The sequence below is a fragment of the Carassius carassius genome, chromosome 22 (genome assembly GCF_963082965.1).
Source record: "Carassius carassius chromosome 22, fCarCar2.1, whole genome shotgun sequence".
In the NCBI taxonomy this organism is placed as follows: Eukaryota; Metazoa; Chordata; class Actinopteri; order Cypriniformes; family Cyprinidae; genus Carassius; species Carassius carassius.
In genome coordinates, this window is record NC_081776.1 from 15,021,375 (window position 1) to 15,034,373 (window position 12,999).

The 12,999-nt window shown below is 37.1% G+C and overlaps 1 protein-coding gene across 9 annotated transcripts in view; it reads right to left on the reverse strand.

Annotated features, from left to right (window-relative positions):
* Positions 1 to 925: 925 nt before the first annotated feature.
* The window catches only part of LOC132099039 (membrane-associated guanylate kinase, WW and PDZ domain-containing protein 2-like), a 230,025-nt gene continuing 217,951 nt past the window's right edge, over positions 926 to 12,999 (reverse strand). For 3 of the 9 annotated variants that reach the window (XM_059505420.1, XM_059505418.1, XM_059505421.1), the window contains 6 exons: positions 12,662 to 12,847; positions 11,233 to 11,527; positions 10,006 to 10,222; positions 9,740 to 9,883; positions 6,839 to 6,977; positions 926 to 2,193 (listed from right to left, as the gene is read on the reverse strand). In XM_059505420.1, coding sequence (XP_059361403.1) covers positions 1,505 to 2,193; positions 6,839 to 6,977; positions 9,740 to 9,883; positions 10,006 to 10,222; positions 11,233 to 11,527; positions 12,662 to 12,847 — 1,670 coding nt within the window. In that variant the 3' untranslated portion in view covers positions 926 to 1,504. Of the gene's footprint in view, positions 2,194 to 5,240; positions 5,349 to 6,838; positions 6,978 to 9,739; positions 9,884 to 10,005; positions 10,223 to 11,232; positions 11,528 to 12,661; positions 12,848 to 12,999 lie in introns of all 9 variants that reach the window. The other 6 variants (XM_059505424.1, XM_059505422.1, XM_059505423.1 and 3 more) reach the window with 5 other exon arrangements.

Here is a 12,999-nt window from a genome sequence, read left to right on the forward strand (position 1 = left end):
TCAGTTCTGGCATTACTGTTGCACAGTTTCTACGGAACAAGTAGTCCAATGAATTTATAGCAGCCTACTTTTTTTTTTTTGATGCCGTTGCCTAGGATTTAGAGCTCCAATAAAGCATCAAGTGGTCTGCATAAGGCAGGGGTGTCCACTCCTGTACTGCAGAGTTTATCTCCAACCTGCCCCAACACAGTTGCCTGGATGTTTCTAGTAATCCTGAAGTTTTTATAAGCTGGTTCAGGTATGTATAATTAGTATTGGAGCTACGCTCTACAAGACAGTGGCCCTTCAAGAGCAGGATTGGACACCCCTGGCATAAGGCACTCTGCCCTAATCAAACCATTCTATATTTAATCAAAATCATCTTGGACTCAAATTGCTTTGTTTGTGTGCTCACGTAAAGGGAGAATAGATTAAGAGTCAAGAGAAGGTCAAAGCTTATTGGCTCCTTCTGAAACTGGGTACTCACACTGACAGCGATTTGCAGCAACTGGTAGCCATAAATCATCAATGAGAGTTTGTGATTTTAAGAGACACAAGTGACCGTTGGCATTGATCTTGAACTTGAGGCTCCAACTACCAATGTCAGTGTAGACAGTGAAGGTCCTGTGATCTGTTTCCTGTTACAAATCTATATTGAAGTTGAGTAGTAACACCTATTAGCAACCACTCAAGTTTATATCGCTGTCAGTGGGAACGCACCTAAAAGTGGAGTAGGAATGAATTCTAGATTACACTCTTCTAACTTCTAACACTGTGTATGATATCAATACTCAAGAATAGGCTCACAATGATGTGTAAAGACCATATTTACAATATGTCTCACATATATGCAGTCATATAATATATCTATTTCTATATTCATTTTACCGAACCTTATACAGACATCTGCAGGTCAGTCTTTAAGGCAGAGTTCCATAGTCGAGTGTCCACTCATATAGAAGCTTTTTATTCATATTCATTCTTCAAATACACAAAAACTCTATATCAGGCAACTCCTTCAGTATTCTTCATTTTTGAATGAAAGTGTATAAAAATTGCTGTAGCCACCAGTGGTTGTTCAAGAGTCAGTGGTTCTCTGTGCATGTACATCTCTGAATCTTGAGTGCTTTTCCCCAAGTTCAAACAAGTCTGGGATTCTTTTTGCACGCAAAATGCATCACTCATTCCACCGTGGTTCCATTTTTGGAGTGAATGCTTCCAGTTCTTAAGGTGGTGGGTGTCATATCCGTTAAAATAACTTAGAATAAAATATAAATAAAAAATGCTCTGTCTAGAAATGCATGGAAAGGTCTTTAGTGAGGAATATGGAAGGGTGTTACCCAGTCAAGGTTAAACCCAATCTCTTCCAAGTAGAGCAAGCCTGTGAAAAGCAATCAAGAAGAGCCCAAGCCCAACCAGTCCCAAATCAAGGCAGATCATGACCAAAGATTGGTCCAAAACTTGGCCAAAAGAAGTCAAGGCCAAAAGTAATGTGTAAACTTGGGCCTGAGATTATTATGAGATGTTATCTGCTGATGGTGGAGTTGGCTGAGCGCAGGGTACTGGGTAGCTTGTCCGAACCAGGGATCTTCCAGGGCCCTGGGGATACTGTGGCCTTCCTGCCTGATGCAATGCTGCTGGTCTTGGAATTGTGGCTGGGACGACTCATTTGCCCTTTCTCTGGTTCCTTTGGTAGGGCTTTGAATGGCACCAGAGCTCCATGTTGGTTGTTGCAACCATCTAAGCATCCGTTTCCCCCATTCATGTTGGTAACATTTGGAGAAGTTTTAGGTGAGTCTCGCTTTCGAGGTGTGTTGCTCTGCTCCCTCCTGCGCTCCTTGGACTTTGCCCGGCTGCTTTTGTGGGATTTGGGCTCTCCTGCAAGTTCATCAAGGTATTGTTGCTGACTCTTCCCCCCACTAGAGCGACGGTTGGTCCTGCTACCCTCCCTCTGTTTGGTCCCACCCCCAACTCCACCTGCCACAGCTGACCTCTTCCCCACACTGGCTTGCTCCAGGGCCCTACTCTCTGGGCCTCTAGGATCCTGGCAACAGTCTGGACCTACTGCTTCCAAGGATGATGTATGAGGTGGGTTGGTGGGTGGGTTCATATGAGAAGAAGCTGATGGATTAGGTAAACTGTCGAGGGGTGGTGCTACTTCCGACAGACTTGGGGAGGCTGTAGTGTGAGCATCCCAGGGGGTGGGACTATCTGCTGGGGAAACATGGAAACAGTTACATACAAACATTCAAACCAAAAAAGAAAGAAGCACAAATGGAAACACACTCACACACTAGAGTAAGAAAGATAAGTGGAACCAAGGCTTACAATGGCAAAAAAGTACTATCTAATAAACATGAACCACACAATCCCCAAACCAGTTCAGTGCAAACCCCACCCTGCAGCCGATTTCATTGATCAACTCAATCATACTGAGAAAAATTCAGACTTTATAGATTCAGTTCAAACGGGTAATGGATTTAATGACAAACAGTATTTCTATCTATCAAAATACTAGGTTAGGGTTTAGGTTGGGGTTAGGGGTTAGTCATTCTTTTAGTGTTGTGTATGTGTAGGCAGTCAGCACTGTGATTTACATGACCAACGAAATCTTCTTTAGAATCTGCTGCAAGGTGGGATTAGCACTGAACTGGTTTTCGGACAAAAAAATACACAAACCACATTAACAAAAAATTACCAAAAAGTACTGTGATATTACCACGGCTATTTTCTACATCGTACCATGCAAATGGTATGGGATCTGTATTATGATAATTATGTTGGAATGCCATGTAACTACAGTTCCATGGTATATTACCAACTCATACTGTCAGTGTATCATGGAATTGCCACAATATGTTTCTTATAAATAAATAAAGGACTTTATGATATTGTTTGTAAATAAAGGTTTCCATTAGGGCTGGTAAGCGATACATTTCTTTTAATCTAATTAATTACATGATGTGGTGATTATTCATATAATTAATCGCACATCAAATGTGAAGAATTTACTATGAAAAGATAATTTAAAGTCATTGTTGTGCAAAGCATCAAAGAGAAATTACAAAAAGTAGGTTCAACAAGAAATATTTTGTTTGATCAAATTTATTACATATACTCTTTTGGACCATGTGAGTCAATGATGACAGAATTGTCATTTTTGGTTGGGTGAACTATAACTTTAATAATTAATTTTCTGAATTTTCTTATTATTACTATGCAAATATAAAATTAGTTCTTTAATGATTTTCTTGATACTTTACATAATAAACTAAAACTGCCAGTAAGTGGTGGTAAATGTCTTAATGATTAAGTCATCGATTATTAATCGATTAAGTCATCATTTATTCATTCATTCATTTGATTTGTTCAAATGGCTGATTCATTCAGCAGTGAAGTAAATGGTTCTTTATGAATGGTTCATTGAATCATTAGGCTTGTTCGACTTGAAGCGGATCATCACCATCATACCAATCGGTGTGTGACATCAAAGTACCACAACAGCTTTAGAGAGCAGATGACTCCTTGTGCTTTTGAATTGCTCTCGCAGTACTTTGATGTAATACACTGATCGGTCTGTGCAGCGCCTCTTCAAAGCCAACGCATATGCCAATGGTTCAACGCACCAAATTCATTCAAAATATGGATTAAGAAATTAAATTCCGCTGTTGTTTGCTCGGAGATGAATATTTCTGCTTTGTCTTTATCTTCTGGTTGGCAAAATTGAGCAAAACAGACAACATTGTATCTAAAATAACATAATATTAACTTCTTAATGAACTGTTGTATAAGATGAGTATCACATTTGCACTCGTGTGATATTGCACTTAGCCTACAGCTCGTGTGATATTTCTTAACTATATGATGTAAATATGAGACAAAATTTCAAACAGGGGCATTTTGCCCCATATAATAAGATTTAGAGATATTCTCTAGGCTCCATCACACAGTTAGTTGTTGCTCTGCCTCATATTAGTCATCAATCGACTGTATGAAATGGCAGATTATCCACATAAGTCTGGGGCAGGGCAAGTGCGTTAAATGCGTTAATAATTTTAACGCATTATTTTTCTCCATAATTAATTAATTAATGAGTTAAATTACCAGCCCTAGTTTCATACAGTACACACCAAACCAACCCCCATCTCTGACAGGAAATGGGATAGCTTTCAGCCAGTAATCTAGTTTCATGTGTGTATGCTGGATGTGGAATCAGGTTGTCCCATGGGCTTATTCTGCTATCCACCCAACCTCCACAAACATAAACATGCACATACACATCACTACACACCAAGATGCTAATATAGTAGTGACATCTCTACTCTTCCTCTACTCAGACTCCCAATACACAATAGCATATTTTATCCACACACTCGCAACCCAAACTGAAAGTGTCACCAACCTTAATATTCTCATCATACATCCCTAATCATACCTGTCTCCTCATATATCACAGGATACACTGAGGACTGCTCAGCTTTCTACCAACCTACGAAGCACATATGCACCAAGGAGGCCATTTCAGCGTGTGCTAACAATCAAATTGGCTGGGAATTAATTTCAACACAAGAAAACATTTTTAATTCAAATTTACTGTGGTAAATTTATCTTGTTTATATGGTCCAGGTGTAGAAATCACTGGCCTATAGAGAAAAAAGATGAATTCAAGCTCATAAAGGGGTTTTCACTGTGAAATAGAAGACAGGTATGGAATATAAAACCATCCCATGATGACTGTTTTTCAGGTAGGTTTCTGAGATCTCATTAGGATACTAAACGCCAAGTGTGAGCGGAATTCAAAGTCAAGTGTGCATATGGTTGTTTCAGAGGCTGTTATGTGCTCATATGCGTTAAGTTTTCATCACAATGGAGAGTCAGTTTTAAGAATGGTAAGAATGTATGTGGATCTAGGGGTAGATCTGCTGTTTCTGTTTCACAGTGTGTGAATTTCAATAGACATGTGCTTTCACTGTATGATGTAAACAGATTATGGTTGGACATTATACTAAATATTCAAAATATATTCAATATTATTATTTGGTGATATAAAATTGCAATGATTTTAATGCACATTCGCTAATAGATTCAGATACAAAACACGCAATGTTATCACCTATATATGCTATAAGTTATAAATATATTTTATATACTGTACATAAAAATTCAATGAATAAAATAAAATAAATAATAAAAAAATCCAAACCACAGCACTCCAAGAAAGAATGATTGGTGTGTTAGAAGGCATGCACGCTGTTACAAACCGTGTCTTTAGGATGGCCCATTAGGAAGAAATAGGGGGAGCCATGGTCACTTTTCATGCACATGGAGAGACTGGAAGGTACCATTCCTATAAGAAGTGAAGTAACAACCTAGACCAATCATTAGGGTTAGAACAGCAGCCACAGGCTAAGAAGGTATTAAGATCAGTGCTGAGATAGTATTCAGTGAGGAAAATTGAGAACGGAAGTGAGAATTACTGTATTTACTAACAGCCATAACACCGATGAAAGAGAAGACTAGCTATATCTAAATTAATACAAAGAGCATGCTGCCACAGTCATGTTAATGAAGTGTTGTGTTAGCAGAAAAATTGTATTAGTGTACAATAGAATGTTTTTTTTTCTCAATCGCTTTGGCTCAATGCTTGAATGAGATTTTTTTATCTCTCAAAACAGATAATTGAACACTTTGTTGCTTTTAAAATATTAGAATTTCTTATTCATTTTATGCAAGTTCTACATGTTTTGGCACATGTGTCCAAAAGAGTAACTACTGTCCACATGACTTGCTGATCAAAACATATTAGTTACTTTTCAGTGAAACTACCATGTTCTTCTCAACTAAAACATTGCTTTATTTGTTGTTGAAGAAAGTGTTAACAGCAGTATGAACTGATGGCGATATCTATCTACTTGTAGGGTAATCTGCTTACCTGTTTTAATGTTTTTGTTGTTTTATTCTTTTTTAACATTAGACATTTATTGAAAAGAGGAAAAATTATATATAAGAAAAAACTTTTAAATATCAATCTGCTTATGTGATGAACATTGGTTGAGATGATCTTTGGTATCTCCTTTGAATGAATCTTGAGTAAAAAAGTTAAATACTTATCAAAACAGATACCAACGAAACCTGTTTTGCAGAATAAAAAAGTTTTTTGGGCACAGCCATAACTTTACTTACTCTTAAAATCTGTTTCTTATAAGCTCAATATGACACACAATATCATTCAGCTAGATAAAACTGATATTCTGCCATAGTATAAGCAGTCGGTGTAAAAAACAAACAAACAAAAAAACCTTTCCAGGGTTGATTGAAGCTTTTTGACGACTACAGCTCACGTTGACAATAAAGGTTTCATTTTGGTGCCAATTTAATGACACTATAACTAGTTAAGAAGCATGTAAATTGTGCGTGAACATTGTGTGTTATGTCCCATTAAAACAGTTGTGACAGTTGCACTTAAGACTGCTTAAAAAATGAGCTAAAGCATTTGAGAAAAACTAACTGATGGTGACCTTTTTCTAAAATGATCAACTAGGAATTCCCATCGAGAGCAGATTATTAATAATAATGTATCCAATAAAACCTGTCAACTGCACAAATTTTGCTCCTGGTGTGAACAAATCTACAAGAATCCATTATTTCACAACATATTTCAATATGTATGTCTAATCTGCTATATTATTAATTTCTTTATACATTAACCAATAAAATAAGACCTTCTCCAAAGATCTGTCATATAATAAGACAAATTGAGGGTTATTCCATCTCTTGGGACCCTGTAAACTAAGTGAACTAAAGCTGTAGACATTTCTGAGCAGTAAGGTACGTGTTCAGACAATCTGTGTAAACCTACCATACTCAGGGACCTGCCCTGTGCCTCTCTTGAGCAGCAGCCGAACTCTACGGCCACCCGATTTGATGAGTTCAATGGCCCGAGCATGGGTCATATCCCTCGTGCTCTCCCCATTTATTTCAATGATCTGATCACCAACCTGAAAAACAGACAAAACATTTTTTTTGCGTTTTTGATGGAAAATCCATCCTAAGCAAACAGTCTACTCTCCAGAATGTTTATATAGCATTCAAAAACCTAAGTTTGTGAAGACAGATGTGCGAATGCACGTACAGAACAGCAGTAATTATCTTCTGACAGCTTTGAATTGCACCCTCTCTGGTTTTAATGATAAAATTAATATGACTATCATTTATTACGGAAAATTATTCAGTAAGATCAATATAGGTCCATAGCTCGAGCCGGCTGTTTCGGTTACGCGCTAATCAGCATTAGCAGTCATGAATGAGATCGAGTGCTAATTAATTTCAGAATTAACATGAATCATGGGTACAAGGTTCTTTTGAGCAACAATACCGATGCTCTTCATCAACCCTGAGGAAGGTGTATGACTATTGAGGATAATGAGGGACTGGTTAATTGCCCTTCTTTGGTACAAAAGAAGCCGGTATGATCAATATTACTACAATTCGTGTTGTCCACCATCATATTTTTTTATATTTTTTATTTTAATCTTTTATGATTTACCTTAATATTTCTAGCAGCGCTTGTGTCTCTAAATACATCTTCATTAAAGCATAGCCATTAAAATGCCACTTGTATAGCAAATCCAGTGCCTTTAACCATACATTTGAAGAAAAGTACTGTCAGTACTGTCTGAGTATTTGCTGTGAGCAATATTACTGTTATTATGCATAATCTGTCGGTCTCATTTTCTGTGTGTGTGGGCTAAGTTAGTTTCATGTTATAGAAGGTTATAGATTTTTTTTGTTCAGTTGTAAAATATCTGTTACCCTATCTAACAAACACTCATTTTTTGTTGTTTATCTATGTTCCCATGTAGATGGATTTATCTCGACCCTTTTTCAATTTTGCTCTGCCAAAAGTGTTATGTAGTTTTAAAGAAATAAAAGTAAAAAATAGTTCAAAATGGTTTGAGAAACCTTGCATTTTGTTTCTTTCTGTGTTTCATTACTACTTGACTATTCAATCAGAAAAACCCATAGACTAGTTAATGATACATACTTATAATACCTAATTTGCTTTATTTTATTTCACACACACACACACACACACACACACACACACACACACACACACACACACACACACACACACACACAGGTCTGGTGCACTATCCTTGGGACTCTCTATAGGCGTAATGGTTTTTATACTGTACAAACTGTATTTTCAATCGCCCTACACCTAAACCTACCCCTCACAGAAAACTTTGTGCAGTTTTAGATAAAAAAAAACACTATTTAGTATGTTTTTTAAGCCTTTTAAATTACGGGAATAGAGGAAGTGTCCCCATAAACCACCTTCACATTGTAATACCTATGTCATACCCATGTCATTATACATATTTGTGCGGAATATGTCATTTGTTTATAATATGTCATTATACATGTCAAATATGCATATTTGTGTATAATAATTGGTCATAAACCACATAAACATGCACACACACATGCGTATATATACACACACACACACATACATTAATAATATATTTTTATAATATAATATATGCTTAATTTTATATTTTAGTAGCATAATGATTGTTTGCAATTTTGTAAAATAAAACATAACATAATAAATACAAATTATATTCATATCAAATAGTTATTGAATATTAGTTCTGCATATCGGTTATTAGAGAAAAAACAAACAAACAGCCAGTTTTCAAATCAATAAGAAAAATTATTTTTCACAACTTTAATAAAGATTATCATAATTTCCATTAATACAGAAACAAATAATTTAGACAAGGTTGCATAATTTTGAAAATATAGGTGCCCCTAAAACAGGAAAAGCATACATGCTAATGCTGAGCATGTTGGTGCACTGAACTTGTCTTGTGACTTTGGACTAATTGGCCAGGGGCTGAGGAAAAAGAATGAGCCAATTATAGTAACAAATGGAGTATTTCTCTCAAATGGTCTAGATAACGCGGAAGTCCGAGCAGGTCGCTGCCAGTGCTGGGCGGCTAGCTTTTTATGACTCATTAAGATCTTGTTTGAATGAGGGGCAGAGAGCAGTATGACCCTCAACTCTCTCATTACTGACAAGGAGTGTCTCGTTTTTTTGTTCTTACACTATGTCTGGGGCAAGTTCCTCTGCCCTCATGGTTGAAATTGTTAGCAAAAGGATCACAGCTAGCAGTGTCAGCATCACTCATGTTTTTGGTGTATGTAGAGGGCATGTGTGGAAATCTACAGCAGCAGCGGTGTCTATCGGGGGCTATATGACTTCATGCTTAATGGACTTTTTAAATACCATGGGTCTGTTCCACCACAAACTAATTATAGATTCAAAAGGCATTTTGTGTTACGGCTATATTCATGCTCCAAAAGAAGACAGGATGATGTTTACAGTCAGAACTGAGACTCTTGAATGTAAGGGAATGGTCACTGTGTGTGATCTGTAGGTAATGGACTAAATATGAAAGGCTGTAATGAGAGTAGGAAAAAAAGAGAAAATATCCTAAGGAGACTGTTTTATTCACATTAGCTATGACAGCTTCATTACAGATACAAGCTGAACAAGGAACAGAATAGCAGCAGAATAAGATGGATGGGTAGATGGACAGATATAAAGAAAGACAGAAGATGGATGGATGCATAGACAGACAGACAGACAGACAGACAGACAGACAGAGATAGATAGATAGATAGATAGATAGATAGATAGATAGATAGATAGATGGATAGATGGATAGATAGACAGCGGAAAGCTCACCCTCATTCTTCCATTGCGTATTGCTGGTCCGTCTTCGGCCAATCGCAGAACGAACAGATCCATCTTATACTCGCGGCCTCCACGGATACTAAAGCCAAAACCTTTCATACCCTTTTCCAAATCAACCGTGAAGTAATCAAAATCCTGCAAGCACACACATACATATTATGGACATTTTATGGGCATGTATAATGCATACTTTATGGAAATGAACTGTCAGTGCCACTTCAGTGATGAATTATAATACATAGTAGCAGCAGAGCTACCTGTGGCATCCTGTAGTCGGGTAAGGGAAAGGTGCGAGGGTCAGTGGACAGCTGTCTGTAGTCTAGCAGCGGGGGGTGTCTATAATCGAGCGTTGGTGGCTGTCGGTAGTCTGCTACAGGAGGGTGTCGATAGTCCACCGGGGGCTGCCGGTAATCAGTGAACGGCTGCCGAATATCGGGCTTTACATCCTGTCTTGCTTTCACCTCTGATCTGTAGCTGAACAACCAATTAGAGCAGACCCAATGACATTTGGTGATGTTGAGTCTTACACACACACACACATATATATATATATATATATATATATATATATATATATATATATATATATATATATATATATATATATATATATATATATATATATATATATATATATAAATAGTGTATCTTATATACTGTACACACACGCACACACACACACACACACACACACACATATATGAGGAGATTCTCTCATAATATTTACTCCGTTTACGTCCGTTTTCCAGCAGATGCCGTTAAAAATGACTTACCACTGACGGAGCTACCTATCTAATGAATTTTAAGGTTTAATGCAGGATAATGTTCTGTTGAAAATGGCGAAGCCTGAGGAGCTCTAGGGTGTATATTGAAACTTGAGTGAGCATGGAGAGGAAGTGAAATCATTGGTCCCTGCAGGCTATATAAATGATTAAAAACTGTTTTAAAGGGCCATGTAGGTAAATAATTCAGTTCTGTAAGAGATAAGTGATTTTACGCAACAACCTAACAGTGAGAGGGAGTCTGTGACTCAGAGAGGTTCAGATTCACTCTTTAAATAGTGAACTTTAGTAGAGTTTTAACTTGAATACAGAAGAAATTTGACTTGAATTCATCCTTTCAAATTATTAGGGATGCACATTATTTCATTTCCATATTGGTTATAAGTAATCTTTAGCAAAATGTATATAATTCATAACTTTCATGCTGTATATAATAATGTTGTGGTCTAAATCCATTAGCATTTTAAATTACAGATTTTTTTGTTTTTGTTTTGTACATTTATTAATATCAGTCATAACATACAAGGGTGCAAAATTCTCATAGCCTTTTTTTTTGCCATTTTTTGGATCTTTCAGCAATTTTTTAATTAAAATTTCTTGGTTTCACCCTTACAAAATTCACAATCATATGGATTTCTATTGAAATTACTTTCACAGAGCAAGAGTAATAAAGTAATAATGTCATTTGTGTTGGTGCCTTACCTGCTGTCATGGCTGTAGATCTGTACTGGCACTGTGGATGGCTGGGTGGCCGGGTTTTGTTGGGTCACTGAGCTGGGCTGATTGGCTGGGCTGGATTGAGTGACAGGGCTCGGTTGTGCTTCTGAACTATGCTTCATTATGGGGCTGGGCTGAGGTGCAGAGTTGGGTTGAGGGGTGGAATTGGCTGGATGGGCAGCACCGGTCTGGTTCACAGTGCTGGGTTGGCAAACTGGACTGGGCTGGGCCATAGGGCTCTGCTTCTCTGAGCTGCCTGCAGAAGGTGTGCTGTTCGTCTCTACAAAATAGAGAAAAGACAAAAAGCTAAGCTATTTTCAGAGCTTCTCTTTGTAACACCAGTATTTTTAATTCTAAAGCAACATTCAAAGGGTTGCATGAGTACCGTTTGCATGTAATTTTACCACTAAATTCACAGAAATAATTATGCAATTAAAATAACATCGCAAACATGCCCAAAATCTGTGAATGCAATTTGTATGGCACAGTTTTCCAACTTGGAGGCTGGTTCTGAGTGCTAATTCGTTAAGTATTCAGCAGACTACCATAATCTGGCATACTTTACTAGGCTAAGCATTGCAAAGGCCCAGCATTACAAATTTTGAATAAGGCAGAATCTATAACAAACATAATTTACATAGAAAGGAAGCATGTTAGCATGAAAAAAGAATGCCAGTAAATAGACTAGTTAAATTTGATTTATTTATTTATCTGTACCTTAAAAAAGTGGTGCAACCATTTCAGGAATTTGCATTATTATATGATAGTTCTCTCAAAAATCCAATCAATACCCTCATGTCATTATAAACTTGTATGACTTTCTTGTGATTTTAAATTTGATCTTTTTTTAAACATTTGTATTTAATTTTAGCATTGACACTTCAGTCACAAACTCACGAACCCCCTTAAATTTCATCACATATTACCATTCAGAAAAAACAGTTATAGCATCCGATCACATTTTATCTTCTAAAAATACTTATACTATAAAAAATAAAAAAATAAAACTGTAAAAGGATAGCTTGTTTGAAATAGCTTAGATTCTTTTTTTAAAAAGCCAGAGGTTCCTTAAAGCTACAGTGTAAAATCTCTGCTTCACCAAGCACACGGCAGAAATAATGTTCCACAAACACTCTGACCAGTCTTTTTACCCCACCCTGTTTCATTGTTCAGAAAAACAAGTAGCCCCGCCCAACTTTACACTATTGGTTGAGTCATTTGACATGTCAGAGCAATGTTCAGCAAGTCAACCTATAAATGGCTCACTTACAGTTGTCTCTGCATATTAAACTTACAGTAGATTAAAAAAAAAGTATTTTAATATTTAAATTGCTATTACACATATTCGTTTCAGTAGAAGAATTGATTTTTGCATAAAAGTCCCTTTCAAACTCTTTCACAGATGTCAACTCACCCTCGTGAGGGATGATCCTGAGTGTGACGCTGAGTCCTGCGTCCTTGATCAATTTGACGATGTCGGCATGTGGCATGTTGACGATAGACTGATTGTTGACAGCCAAAATACGATCTCCAACCCTAAGCTTCCCACAGTGGTCTGCTGGACTTCCCTCAATGATCCGGCCAATCTTATGGGGTACGGCTGACAACACACATGCACAAATACTTTTTACATAATGCATCAAGAGAGCTCTCTATCTGCACTCTGTCCTTTGCTGTTAGTGGATCTGTTTTTATATACGAGCGTGGGCGCTGCATTAGAACATTGTAACTAGCCTCTTCAGCCCTAAAATA